The sequence below is a fragment of the Chroicocephalus ridibundus genome, chromosome 4 (genome assembly GCF_963924245.1).
Source record: "Chroicocephalus ridibundus chromosome 4, bChrRid1.1, whole genome shotgun sequence".
Classification (NCBI taxonomy): domain Eukaryota; kingdom Metazoa; phylum Chordata; class Aves; order Charadriiformes; family Laridae; genus Chroicocephalus; species Chroicocephalus ridibundus.
In genome coordinates, this window is record NC_086287.1 from 18,942,508 (window position 1) to 18,957,085 (window position 14,578).

General features: G+C 41.3%; 1 protein-coding gene across 3 annotated transcripts in view; it reads left to right on the forward strand.

Annotated features, from left to right (window-relative positions):
• The window catches only part of MOB2 (MOB kinase activator 2), a 120,281-nt gene that overhangs the window by 99,721 nt on the left and 5,982 nt on the right, over positions 1–14,578 (forward strand). For all 3 annotated transcript variants that reach the window (XM_063332954.1, XM_063332953.1, XM_063332952.1), the window contains exons 2-3: positions 9,669–9,829; positions 11,027–11,120. In XM_063332954.1, the coding sequence (XP_063189024.1) occupies positions 9,669–9,829; positions 11,027–11,120 (255 nt within the window). The remainder of the gene's footprint in view (positions 1–9,668; positions 9,830–11,026; positions 11,121–14,578) is intronic.

The window sequence follows — 14,578 nt, forward strand, 5'->3', positions numbered from 1 at the left end:
CTGGCTCCTATTTGTCTCTCATCTGACATCACTTCCCCCTCCCAAGTATGTTGACTGGAGGGGAACCTGGACCAGCTCAGGGATTACAGTCAGAAGACCCTCCCAAAGGTAACTGGAGAGGCTGGATGGATACCTCCACTTGGTCTGGGGGAGGAGTTCTGGCAGGTTCGCCCAGAGAAGAAAAGAAAGTCTAGTCCCGCGTGTTTTACCACAAGAATGCACTCTGCATTTTTGTAGCATTAACTGAGCTGTTCACATGCCTGGCCTTGCCTCTGTAGCCATTCTTCCCAGAGCTAGATCGAAGAAAAGATGGGGCATCCTGAGCAGAAGAGAAGGAGCAGGAGTGGTACCTGGCCACCAGCAAATACCCAGGAGTTTCAGCACTGTACTTTGAAAAGCAATTAACGTGCAGCTGACGTGCCACTACGGGCAAACAGCATGGCAAACACTGAGCTAGCGCTGGGAGGTGACGTTCAAGGGAAGAGAGAACGAGGGAGAGAAGTAGAATCATAGAATAATTTAGGTTGGAAAAGACCTTTAATTAAGGTCATCAAGTCCAACTGTAAACCTAACACTGCCACATCCACTACTAAATCATGTCCCTCAGCGCCACATCTACACAGCTTTTAAACACCTCCAGGGATGGTGCCTCAGCCACTTCCCTGGGCAGCCTGTTCCAATGCTTGACAACCCTTTCTGTGAAGAAATTTTTCCTAATATCCATCCTAAACCTCCCTTGGTGCAACTTGAGGCCATTTCCTCTTGTGTTATCGCTTTTTACCTGGGAAAAGAGCCTGACCTCTACAGCCTCCTTTCAGGTAGTTGTATAGAGCAATAAAATCTCCCCTCAGCCTCCTTTTCTCCAGGCTAAACAACCCCAGTTCCCTCAGCTGCTCCTCATAAGACCTGTGCTCTAGACTCTTCACCAGTAGGTTGGCCCTACAAAAGGGAAGGGAAAGGCCTGATGTACCACAGGGCCATAGTGTGTGCAGGTGCCCCATGTTCTCCTTGCTTTGCCAGCAGCACCAGCTGGAACTCACTTTGACCCTGCAGAATGTTTGGGTTTTCTGTTGAGAAGCAACATTATGAACTAATGTTATGGCACTTGTCATCCTTAACATGCCTGCCATGCCTTGGCACCGACTGTTTACAGCAGAGCATCCGGAGGCCAAGCAAAGATTCCCTTTTAAGGCAAAGAGCCACTCTGAGAATCCAGAAGAAAAAGTTTCCCTGGCATGTAGAGCACATTCTTCTTTCCTCCTCCTCCTAAATAAACTATTAGTAACTTTTAAAAACAGAACAAAAATGAAGAAGCGGGGCCAGAAATGCTGCCAAACACATTTTATTCTACGCAGCCCCCTTAGACCTGCGCAGCAGCTGAGCCCTGGAGCTCACCCAGGGCAGGAGGGGAAGAATGAAACTGAGGTCAGAGGGGTCTGTCACGAGACCTGGGGCGAGAGGAAATCAGAATGGAGACCGTCTTAAAACGCTTAGTCTCCTTCCCTTCCCCAGGCCCTGGAGAAATGGTCTGACCACAGCAATCCGTGAACAATTGCACTGTATGCTGCTGTGGGATTTGGGCTTGCTTTCCAATACCTTACACAGCTTCCCTTCCCCTGCTGATGTTCTTTTCTCTTCTTTCCCAATCCTGAACGTGTATATCCAGGATTTGTGTTGTGGGTGTGCTGTCACGGGGCATTTTCAGCTAAAGGCTTAGCAGCGATCAGGGTTAAAACAGGACATGGGATTGCAGAAAAATCTCCACAGAGATCCTAATCTTGTACAGTTTTAAAGAGGGAAATACAATATCTGTTGCTTTTTCTCAAAGGAAGGGCAGCTCTACTGATGTTCAAATGAAAGTTATTTCCCTTTTCTTGCTTGCTATACAAATAAATAAAGGCATTGAATTACCAAGAAGTGATTTTTAAGCAGCCTAGCGCCTCTAAGCTTCCAGTCCTTGTACTTAACCGAGGAGAAAAGACCGTGGGCTGCTGGAGTAGGAAACCAGACAGCCTTCATGAGCTTGTTCCTGTCCTGTAAAAACTGGCGTAACCTGCTTCTTCATTGTTCTTGGTGGGAGTTTGTCACTAGGACTCATAAATTTTAGCTCATAAAACTGTTTCCTTCCTGCTATGAATGTGTTCAGGACTCACATACTTATGCACAACATTTCTAACCAGAAATTAACCGATAACTTCCTTCTAATAAAGTGCCGCAGAAAAAGCAGAAAGGTAACAAGTACGTTTGCAAGCAGCTAACCTGGTTTTCTTTACAAAGCTGTAGCCTTCTGTGGATGGCTGAAATCTTTGGGTTTTTCGTAGAATTGTTATGGCTAGAAGAGACCTTTAAGATCATGAAGTCCACCGTTAACCTGGTACTGCCAAGTTACCACTAAACCATGTCCCTCAGCACCACATCTACATGTCTTTTAAATACCTCCAGGGAGGGCAACTCAGCCACTTCCCTGGGCAGCCTGTGCCAGTGCTTGACAACCCTTTCAGTGAAGAAATTTTTCCTAATAGCCAATCTAAACCTTTTCCCCTCTGCAAAAGGAGTACATTAGAGGGAGCGAGATTGCATGTTAAATTTTTTTCCCTTAATGTGTTTTATTCCCATTTCTGTTCCATTCATATTCCATTTGACTCCTTACCCAAAGAAGGGAAGAGGAGAGAAGCTAAACTGAAAATATCCAGTATACCTTTAATTTTGAATTATAAACCCATGTTCACTGGAAATTATAAAAACATGAAAGTGTTCATAAAGATCGGCCTAAAAGACGCTGTTAAAATGTTGGCTTCCTGCCTCTCTAATTCTGTGTTGGCTTATGTTTTAAGAAGCTAACCCCCATCCTCAGATTACCAAGAAAGTAGGTTTTGGCAGGAGCACTTCACCCTATAATACTTCATCAGTGGAGGATATTTTAAAACATGACACTTGAAAAAGAAAGGAAAAAATGACAGGATGAAAATCAAAGGCCCAAGATAGTTTGATATATCCGGTAGCTGGTAGTGTAGAGGTACACCTGCGTGAGGTGGAATATGGTGTTTCTGTTGGAGACTGTAAGTTTTCCACATAAATGTTTTAGTTGGGAATGTACCACTTCAACACCAAAATTTTCCAGATTGTGACCATATAAATTATAAAGCGCAAGCAAGGTTACTTGAAAATAACCCCCAAAACCTTAAATGACATTTTGAGTATCATTTGATAACATTTCTATGGGCGTCTTATTTTTGATATTCCTTAAAATACGTTTTTCTTTTTTGTGCCACTTTTGCGTGCATTGCTATGAACCATGGGGCTCTCAGCAACACTGAACACATCATAGCTGGATTGTCACGGTCCAGACTTGCTCTCTTCTAAATTTGCTGGGGATTGTTAGGATTATACCAGTTAACCTTGGGTAAGAAATAGGGTTAGTTACTAAAAAAATTAAATATTATTAATCACAAAATAAGCATCTTTGTCCTGTAAGGTTCATAATCCGTGGTCGTTTTCGTCCCCACAGACCTGAGATGGTTTGTGAGTTTTGAGGTTTGCAAACAGAGACAAATCTGCCATGTAAGGCCTGTTGGACCCGTTCTGTCAATTTTCAAATGGAAATCAGTGTGTTTGAGACTTGGCTGGAACCTGAAACTAGTGCGCGATCCAGAGGGCGCAAAATGATTGGAGTTTTGCCTGCAGCTCTGCTCCTCACTATAGGGTTTTTTTTAATAAACTTTTTAACTTTCTAAAGTTACTCATATATCTGGTACTAAAACCACTTTAATATGCCACATTAAAAAGAGAAAAGCCACTGATTACTTGTATTTAAAAAAGAAAAAATAAACAGCCACTCACCCTGAGGGCAGTTAGTTGGGTGTGAAGGGTAGGAGATGGTGATTGAAGCATCATCATTTGTCCTTGAAGAGATTTCAGCTTCAGATGCAGTCTAAGAAACTGCACAGCTTGCTGGAGACAGCAAGGAATTATTATAGCTGTGCTGGTTACGTCTGGAAAAAAGGAATCCTGAATTGGTAGAGATAATCTTAAATTACACCATCAGTTTAGGGAAGTTTGTCATGTAATAAATCCCTAGTATTCCCTCTGTGTGATCAGTCTTGTAATAAAGCAGATTCTCATGACCAAACCCATGTGTGCCTGGTGCAATTCCAAAGTGGTGTGAACTACATCAGGTTGTGAAGCATGTCCACGTGGTGGACTTTGTGTCTTTGATGCTTCTTCAGCTGAATCAGATTGCTTCACACGTACTTCTTTCCAAACTAACTATATCAGTTTAAACTGAAACACATCTTTAGTATTTGTACCATGAATAAACTTTGAACCTTACAGCCATTTTCTGCTATGAAATGGGAATAATACTTTCCTCGTATGGTTTTAAAATTAAATTACTACCTGGATGGTGCTTTGAAGATGCTCCAAAGTGTGGGTTCTTTAAAACCAAGAAACTACAGGGCATCTGATCAAGAAGGAAATGAGAGAGATGAGAGGAGTATCTTTATTAACTGAGATGGGATAAGAAAACAAGGTGGGAAATTGGCAGTTTTACTTGATCTTAAAAAAGCAGTTAGACCAGGGGAAAAAAAATCATCGCAGCCCAGTGGGCCTGTCACTTGGTGGAGTGTCTTATACATCTCTTCCTCCAGTGAAATCCAGGCAAACTTCCAGCTGCTGCGTTTCCTCAGCTGAACACGAGGTTGAGTATGGAAGCCCTGTTAGAAGCATTAGTGAATGTACTGTCTTTGGCTGGAGCCCGTTTGCTGAACCTTCTTCTAAGACTTCAGACAAGTGACCTCTCTTCTGCCATCTCCCATCACTTTTCCCTCCCTGAAACTTATTCGTGGGTGTGACTTGGCCTGGGGCATCATACTCAATTGAGTGCCTAAAACCAAACAAACGCAAACGTATCCTGGGAGTTATCTGAAGAATTAGGTTGTACTCTGGTTTGCCTGTCAAAAAAACCCTTGGACTCCCTAAAGATGTTTCTTTCTTTAATTAGTAGTTAAGCACTGATAGACAGGTTTTGGTCTAACCTCTTCACAGACCTTCACCAAACTGCTGCATAACAGCTATTCCTCCAGCTGCTTTGGAGATACAGTTGATCTGACATGGACGTGTTAAGACACATTTAGCAGAATTCTCTTATTTTTTAAGAAAGACACAGGGAAACATGAATCAGGACTTTGGTTTGCTTTAGGGTGCCTATGGCAGTGTTTTGAAAGGTACTGCCCTTTTTGTGGTTTCATATGACATTTAGTTATGTTTTCCAGTAAGTAATCATCTACAGGTCATGAATTTTGGTGTTTCCTCAACAGAATAGTAAAACTCTACTGTTCTTGTCGCTTTTCCTTTCATTGAAAGCAGGCTGAATGAGCTGTTGCTGAATGTGAGGCTTTATGCTCGCTGCTATAGTCTTCACTTATAAGAGTGTTCTGAGACATCGCAGAAATGGCTACACACAATTTTTCATATTTGTGTGCTTTAAACGTAAAATGAAAAATTGAGGAAGGCATCTTGAACAGCTCACAGCAAAGGAAATAACGGATGCTTCGCTTTGCACATTTGGAGTTGGTTCCAGGTAGATGGTATTTTCTTACAAGTCTTTGAAGCAACACTGAACTTCGAGGTAGGGGAGAGCAGAAGGAAGGAAGCTAACTTCTAAACATCACGCTGGTAATTGCGAATGTATGAGCTTTGGTTTAGCTAGAACATGGAACTGTTATTTGTTGATCCTTAATCATAGGTAATCATGTTTCTAAAACTGTTTTCTCCGTACTGCAGTATGCTCCAGCTTGGTAAGTCTATAAAGAAAATGCTTTAGTATTGACTAGTATTGACAGTTTCCAAACTAAATCCACAGTTTTACAGCCTAGACTGAACATGACTCAATTAATACGAGTAAGCCTGACTTTGTAACATCAGTTCTGCCTAATTGAGGAAAGATGTGTGGTCCAATTTAAAACTTGATGTTTTTAAGACTGGGTTTTTTTTTAGTTTGTACTTAAAATATTTGGACTGCATAGTATGCAAATGGCGTACATGCAGGTCATGAAAATCTGCTGGTAGAAACAATTTCTCTGGTCTTGCGTTAGCTCTCAGCAGCTGCAAAAGGTTAGAAAAGTTTATACTGCACATGGTGATTTGACATTCAGGTTTCAGTGATTATGGGCATTTTGCAGGTTCAGTGATGATACCCATGAGTCAGGTCCTTTTTTAAACCGAGCCACAACTTTGGAAAGGGGCAGAGAATGGGATCTTTCAGGAAGCTTCTGTTTGAAATACTCCAGTTCCAGCACAAGGCAGTTGTGGAAAGACTTACACAATCTGTTGAAAAGATGCAAAGTGGCTGCATGTACTAATCTAACAGAGACTGACATTTGTTTGGAAATGAGGGGGTTTGGTTTTTGTAAAAGGACAACGTATAGGCATTTGCATTAGCAAACTTGTGAAATATATTTAGTGTTGAATTTTTGTTTCTTTTCTTGAAACGAGGAGAAGATGCTGAAGTGAGAACGAGGTACACACTATCTGTTTCTATTCAATGGAAGGCTTGCCTCAGCCTCGTATGTCTGGCTTCCTTCTATGGTTTCCCTCCACAGCCTGGCTCTATGACAGACTGACGTCTTCGTCTCCCTCCCCTCCTCCTCCTCCTTCTCTCAGAAGATGGCTCTTAGCTGACGTGGCACAGCCCTAACCTGGGGCCCTTGGTTTAAATATACTGAAGTAAAGCAAAGACACAAACTCTTTTCTATCCAAACTACTACTCACTGATAACTCTTCTCCCCAAGTGTGATTAATGCGGTTTGTTGAACCAGTCTGTGAAGCTGAAGGTATTTTCTGCATGATTGTTACTGGAACTTAATTTTCTTTAAAAGTCACCTTCTCCTTGAATGCCTGAATCCTGCCCCCTCAAAACAACCCCCCAAACCACTAAACCCAACCAGCTGAAAAAACCCCTTAACAGTATATTCTGAATAGACCTTAATATTGTTTCTCAAGAGGCCCAGCAGGTAAGAAGGTGCTGTATGGAGCGTGCCAGGCTTGGTTTCAGCAGCGTAGGAGTAAGGCAGCCTGTACTAGGAATTAAGCAAATCAGTGGCCTGGAGTATTTTTTACTAGCTCAGGGCCAAGCGCATGGTTTCAACTGGATTTATGCTGTTGACTGTCAGGATAAGGTAGTTTCAAGTCTTAACATGGTATTCCTGCAAAAGGAAGAGGTCAAACATGTTGCTTCATCTGCTATAAAGTCAGGTTACAGACTATACGACGAGACTATTATTTTATGCTATTACATTTTCCTTGACTATCATCTCAAGTTCTGTGAAAACCTGAAAAATCTCAAGCCCGAGCATAAATTAAGTATATCTTTCATAACTTCTTTAAATCCCTTTAAGGCCCTCCTGCAGTTCTGCTTTCATGGACTTTTCTTTCTTATTTTTACATGGTGAGGTTCAAATGAGATCTAGCAAGCTTAAGGGTTTAAAGACAAGAATAGTTATCTGACACCCAGGAGCTGTTGGTCAAACTGAGCAGCCCCTCTGTATTAAGAGCCTTGCACTGAGGAACATCTGACTTTGCATGTCCTAAAACGTCCCTTTGTGGAGCAGCTATGAGAATTAATCCAGGTTACTTCATTAAATAAATGCAAGGAACAAATCTCGCAGGATTCATTTGAATTGGAATGCACTGCTGGGGAAAAAGGGGATGGCAGGAAATGTGCAAGAGTAGCTACATGCTAAATTAATCTTCATATATACTGGGTTTAGTGTATTCTCCTACTGTATTTGTAGTCTTTAAAAAGACGTTCTATGTCACAGGCGTCTTCTCTCTAACCACGAAATCCACCTTTCTCATTAACAAATGGAAATAAAGTGTGACCATCTTTTTCCTACCGGAGACCTCCTAGAGTGCTTTCTGCACATCTGTGTTTGTAATTATATTGTGAGAGTTTAAGTCTATATCCTGCTGCTGTCACTAAGTTTTCCTTGATGATGGCCTTCCTGAAGTCTTGAAGTCCCTCTAGTCTTAATTTACTGGTTAGAGAGAAGTATGATGAGATTCAATGCAAGTTCAAGATAGTAAACTGTGGCAGTGCTGGTGACCGAGCTGTAGTAAGTTATGGTGTTCCTTTCTTGTGGAAGGCGAATCTCAGCCTCTCCTTACTGCAGTGCTGACGATGTGGACAATGACTCATTGTGAAGATGGGTTTAACGAACAGATTAGTAAACAGCCCATAAAGAGAGAAATACGAATAATCATACTTTATTTGGGGAAAGCATTGACACTTCAAATGCCCTTCCAGGAAGGATGTGCATCCCATCCTCACAGCAAAAATCAAGCCTGCGCGTATCTCAGATAGGGGCACAGTTGGAAGATTATTTAGTGTGTTAAGAGCCAGAACGCAAAGTCAGTTTCCTCTGGATGGGATCTAGATGAGTTTTAACAGCAAACTTAACACTGTCATCGTGCAGTGGTGGGCTTGTCTTGGTTTTACAGATCCTAAAAAACCTCTTTAACCAAGAAAACCTGACATTAAAAAAATCCACGTATCTCCTTCTTGTATTAATGTGATAACGCATAGCAAGTATTGCCTTACTGCACTTGTCCCTCACCATTAAATACATCTTCTGTCTCTGGTTAGGTGTATTTTTTTAACTGTAGAAACACATGGATATGCAGCTGTTTGACCACAGAAGCCTAAAAGACCAAAGTGCAGACCCACCAGCCATCCTTAGAAGTCCTTACTGAACTCCTGACCCAGGAATATGGATTGGCTTGAGTCTAGTTTGAGGATGTTAAAAACAGGTTGGGAGGAAAACTCTAGTGGCAACAACAAACGCTTTAGAAATGGCAGATAAAAAGTCACAACATGCCATGGAGATAAATGCATTTTATGGAATGTGATTTGTCTGCTTTTATAAATCCAAATGGAAGGTTATTTCATAATGCATTGAATTTTAAAGGATTTTCAGGGGAAAAAAAAAAAGAACGTTGATCTTTCTGTCTCAAGTATCCTGGGAGCTGAGAAAGCAGGTGTTCTTGTAGCTACCAGTGCTGCTAGCTGGAGTCACAGATGCTCGCTTCCAGAAGGCTTCTGCTATCTCAGAGGACATAGGGCCGGAGTAACGAGGAATGCCTTGAGGAATGAGCAGTGCCAGCACATTGTGTGGAAAGAGCATTTTCCCAGCTGAGAGCTATCTTCTTGCAGCGGTCCGCTTTTACTGTCCCTCAAACGCCTATTTTGCAGGTGACAGTTAACTGTATGATGCAGCAGATTGTTCATGTACTTGCATCAGAGTAGCTCCTTCAGGCACGGTGCCATTCTGCTGTCACGACTGTTCACAGACGTCGGGAGACTGTCACTCTCCCAATAATTTGCAATCTAAACTGACAGAAGGGCAATGGAGATGGAGCAGCTCAGTCTCGAGTTTCTTAATGCCATTCAAAACTTTCAGTGTTACTTGAAAAAAGTGACTGCGTTCAAATATGCTTTTAAAGAAACTATCTTTTGCTTTAATAAAAGAAAAATGAAGCTAAGGGGAGGGAAGGCAGGAGGAGCAGTGTAAACACAAATACAGGAGTTTGGATAGATCAGCTTCTTTCAGGTTTCTGTAGCTGTTCATCAACAGTAAAGGTAACCTTTCTTCTCCCTTTTTAATCTCTTGCAGGAAGTCCAAGGGAAAGCCAAACGGTAAAAAGCCAGCACCGGAAGAGAAGAAACTTTACCTAGAGCCAGAATACACAAAATCCAGAATTACTGACTTTGAATTTAAGGAGCTAGTGATGTTACCACGAGAAATAGACCTCAACGAGTGGCTAGCCAGCAACAGTGAGTATTGTGACGGTACAGCTCTGTGTTTGCTGTTCACACTCAAGAAGGCATTCATTCACTCGGTTTCTTTTTACTTTTTCAGTGCTTAGAAAAAGACTCAGTGACTATTTATGCTTACAATGCATGTCATTATACCTTGAATAGTAATTAAGCTGTCCTATGTACAAACCAACTGTGCTCAACAGCATGGAAGCCTTGATGTGTTTCTCCCTTCCAACTCCCTTGCTGTGGCACTAAGGGCATTAAAGTTTTTGATGCTCTTTTGAGGACCATCAGATTCCCTTTGACTATTTGCTAAGCCGGCTGGTTCAGCATGTTTCTGACTCAAGCTATTGGTCTTTCAGAAGTCCTAAAAATGGTAGTTTAATAAGCAAGTTATGCTTAAAGCCAGAAGTTTTGAAGACTTTTGGTTGGATTTCTTCTCCTTAATCCTTCCAAGCCTTGGTGGAATTTCTGTGAATTTAAACGGTAGTCAAGCTGGAACTCAGAGATGTTGATTGACTACTGTGACTGAATGCTGTATCTGCGTATCTCAGTTCTGATTGACAATACTTTCCTGCGCTTCTGCTTCATCTGCCAGTCCTAAGCTGCAGCTATGACCCCATCTTGTTTACGTTTTCAACAGTATGTGGTAGTAGCAAGAAACTACTTTAAACTAGGAAAGTTTACAGAGAATCATTAAGAAAAAGTGAGGTGCCCCCTGAGGAGTATTAAGATGTTAAATTATCTCAGGAGATTTTTAAAAAGTAGAAGTGTACTAGTTTTCATGCTGTTTTTTTTTTAAAGGAGGTATGTCATGAGAACTATTAATGGTGTTTTCTAGCCACTGTACATTTTAAGTCTGACTTCAAAAGAACGTAGCAAATTGTTTGCCTTCAGCTTGTAGTAGAGTATTCTACTGCAAAGGTGAGGCTGATGACGGAGATACTTTCCAGTCTTGCTGCTTAGTGAGTAATAAGAGCTGATGCATCATGGTGCTTTCATCTTAAATCAAAACAAGAGCTTTCATTCTGTGTACCTCTTTGTTTTGCAGTTCATAATTAGACTAATTTAGCTAAATCATGTTTAAATTTGTATGCAAGCTCTAGACTCTGAGGTCACTTCACTTGCTCTATTTAAATAATTGTCTGGAGGATAACCAGTGTTGGAAAGTATTTTACTTCTGAATTTCTTTCCTTTGTGTTTATTTTTCAGCAACAACTTTCTTTCATCACATCAACTTACAGTATAGTACAATCTCAGAATTCTGTACAGGAGAGTCATGTCAGACCATGGCAGTGTGCAATACGTAAGTCAATATTTGCAATTTACAGGGTTTCCATGAAGTCTTCAGAGTTGCTTGGGGGAGGATATGGGATTTGGATGGCGTTGGGCAAGTGTTTCACAGCAGATCTCTACTTAGAATATGGCAGCCGTACATCCTCTCCTCTCCCCTCAGCAGTGAAGGGTGCTGGAAATCTGTTTTTGTGGAGGACGAGAAGGATGAGAATCATTGACTGTTCTGAGCTGGTTTTGTAAGGTCACATCAGAGAGGCAAACTACCCTGTGTGTAGCTTGGGGTAGAGGGGACGAAGAGCAAGGCAAAGCTGTCCTTACTGGTAACAGCGCTGGGATTCCATAGAAGGCTGGGGAGGATACACGAATTGCGAAAACCTCAGAGGGTGCTTTTGATAGCTGGAATGCTGACAGAGCAGCAGGCTGCTGATGGATAACCTCTAGCCTGATGCGAGCCACTGGCTTTCTGCCCAAGCCCCTGGGCACAGAGGACACAAGTGGCAGCTTTGCAAAGAGTAAGGGAAACGTTTTGGTTTGGCACTTTCCCCCTGTAGGACTTAGCAGACTTTTTTAAACATTGACTAGCTGTCACTTATGAAAGAAAGCTTTGTAGTTTTACTGTACATGGTGAATATAAGAAAAGTTACCATAAACTCCTGCTCTTGATTAGCACAGTCCAACATGATGGAATATGAGATCCACTCGAGTATGAATAAGTCTGTTGTGTGCTGTTTTTTTTTTTCTCCAGCACATGTGTTGATAGCCCTTTTCTTCCCTCCTCTTGCATTTCCTGGGATTAATTTAGTTGAGGTAGATTTTAAAACAGAAGACTGAGCAGTTAATGTTACAGTACATCAAACAAACATCCCAGGGAATGTATGCAACAGGACCAGAGCAAATATACTGTGTCTCTGACAATTATTATATAGTGCTTAGAAAGGAATCCTTGCTTAATGCACTGGGCTATCTTCTACACTTGAAATTAATATCAGGGGCTTTCTTTGAGAGCACTCTGAAGAATGCAAAGTGCATAGAGGATATTTTTGCATGTGGAAGTTGGAAAGAGAATTAAAGGCCATGCTAGGGACTTTGAAAGCAGGCTGGAACAGAAAGAAATAAATCTCTGCTGGACCCAGATTTTATCAAAAGGAGACAGCATGTCTCTAAATGAGAAGTGGTGATCAGTAAGATGAGTGTTTTGTTGACTCTTGCTCCCTGGCTTTCTCGTGTTTTAATTCCTGATGTGGCGCTGACTGTCCAAAGGACTGCGTTTAACTGTTTATCCACTTGACTGATGGGAAATAGTGGCTAAAAGGAGGTGGCGGTAGGGAACCTACGTAAGCGTTGCTTCATTCTGCTCTAGTGAGTCCTAAACAAGAATTCTCTGTAAGGAATTTATGCTGCAGAATAAAGAAAGGAAGTGCCTGTAGGCGGCTCCAGCTGTAGTCTATATTTTTAGTGGCGAGGACCGATAGCAGAATGTTCCTATCCTTTGTTTTGGAAAACTGAAAAAATTGCACTCTTTGGGAATAACAGGAAGCATGTCTACACGTGGGTGAAGCACTTGAAACGGTTTGTGTTTAGTTAAATCATAACAACTTCAGTATCTTCCTGTACTTGGGGGCAGATGACTGATTCATGTTTGCAAACTGTCAGCTGCATGTTTCATTCTTCTATCAAGTGTGCGGGTCTATGAGAAAACCACAGAGGTGAGATCACCTAGCTACACACCTCAGTACAGTTCAGCTTTGAAGGCCCTGTTCATAATTGTGTTCTCCAAATATCGCTAATGACAAGTTTGGATGATACTTATATTTATGTTCTGCCTTTCCCAGCTCAGCTCTTCCCTTTTGGAAGAGATATGCCTAAATGAAACATGGAGAACTGCCTCAAAGATGCTCATTTGTTCATATCCAATGATGACTATGACAAAGCCGTATGTGACACACACACCCCACCCTTTTTTTTTTTTTTTTTTTTTTTTAAATCTTAGCCTAACAAAGTGAGGTAAGGACATGCTTACTGTGTTGGAGAATTGTTGTACCTCTGACCTGTCTCCAGTACATAAAGAGCACCACCTAAACATTAGAGTCAGTTGCTGATTAACCTGATGGACACTCCAGATTTCACCTTCTGTGGCTGTGATCTGATTGTTCAGGTACTTTGGAATAAAATAGCATCTAACGTACCTCGGAATAAGGTGCAGTTTGCCATTTTTTTCAGTGCTGATTTCTTAAGTAGTTCAGTATGAAGGCCTGCATTCTGTTCCTCTTTTATGTTTTCCCTGCCTGTTTCTCTGAGGCGTGTTTTGGATCACACCATTCTTGTCATGCCTAAGAAAGGCTTTTTGTATTTGTGGCTGAGATGTTGAAGTTACTATTGAGAACAGGTTGCTTGTCAAGTTACTTTGCATTCAAATACTCAGGCCTAAACTTAGAGGATTTGCTGGCAAAATAAACACCAGTTGCAGTTAAATATTTGAGGTAAGGTTTTAACATCTCAGAGAAGCTCCAGCCAACTGACAAACTGCAGACAGATGCAGCTTTCAGCCCTCTGTCAGATATACGAGATAGCACAGCCATCTGCACACAATGAAGAAGAGAAATTCTGCATAGGGTTACTAAGAGACATCTGACCAAAACTTTGTCTCCTTGTAGAACAGATGGAAGCATTTGCTGGCAAGGTGGGATAATGCCAAGAGAAATACCAGAATGGCCAGTTATCTTCAAAATTTAATGAGGGTGGCGTGAATGTATCTTTGGGAATTACTTAATTTTGCTCATTAATATGTTTATCACTTGCTGTAAAGCAGGTGCTATATTTTTAACACAGTATTTATTATTTAGGTTTAGTACACTTTATAGCTTATTATTACACAAACTAGTTTTAAAGCTGTAAACTAGTTTTCTAGCTGACATTTGGGAAAAACTCCTGAAAAGTGCTGAAGTGAGTGGAGTAACTAAGAGTATATGTAAGTGCTGCTCATGAGGCTGAGATTACAAAACTCCTGAGGCAGAAACTAAGGATGGACGCAAACTTCTAGGCAGCCCACAGATAAAAGTGAAAGGTCTTGCTTTGGTCCAGTGAAATCTGAATGAAACCATTCATACTGTTATGAAACCATTTCATAAACCATTCCTGGTTTATTCTAATCTTACACTCTCCTTTCTCATGTCTACCTTGCCCTTAGTGTCTCTGCATATGGAGGGTATTTCCTTGTAGAAATCTTAACTCAAACTTGCATGTTTTGCATTTTCTTATATTTAAGTTCCCTGAGCTGTATGATTCTACATGGTGACTCCTTTCTCTATTTTTTTTTCCATCTAAAATGTTGCTTTGCCCCTATCAAACCATCTCAGCCATTCCGAGTTGCTGACAAGCACTATATTACTGCCCTTGCATTTGATAATACCACCCATCTCTTGGTATTTTCTAGCAGGACTATCTCACCTTCCTTTCCAGACCACGTAA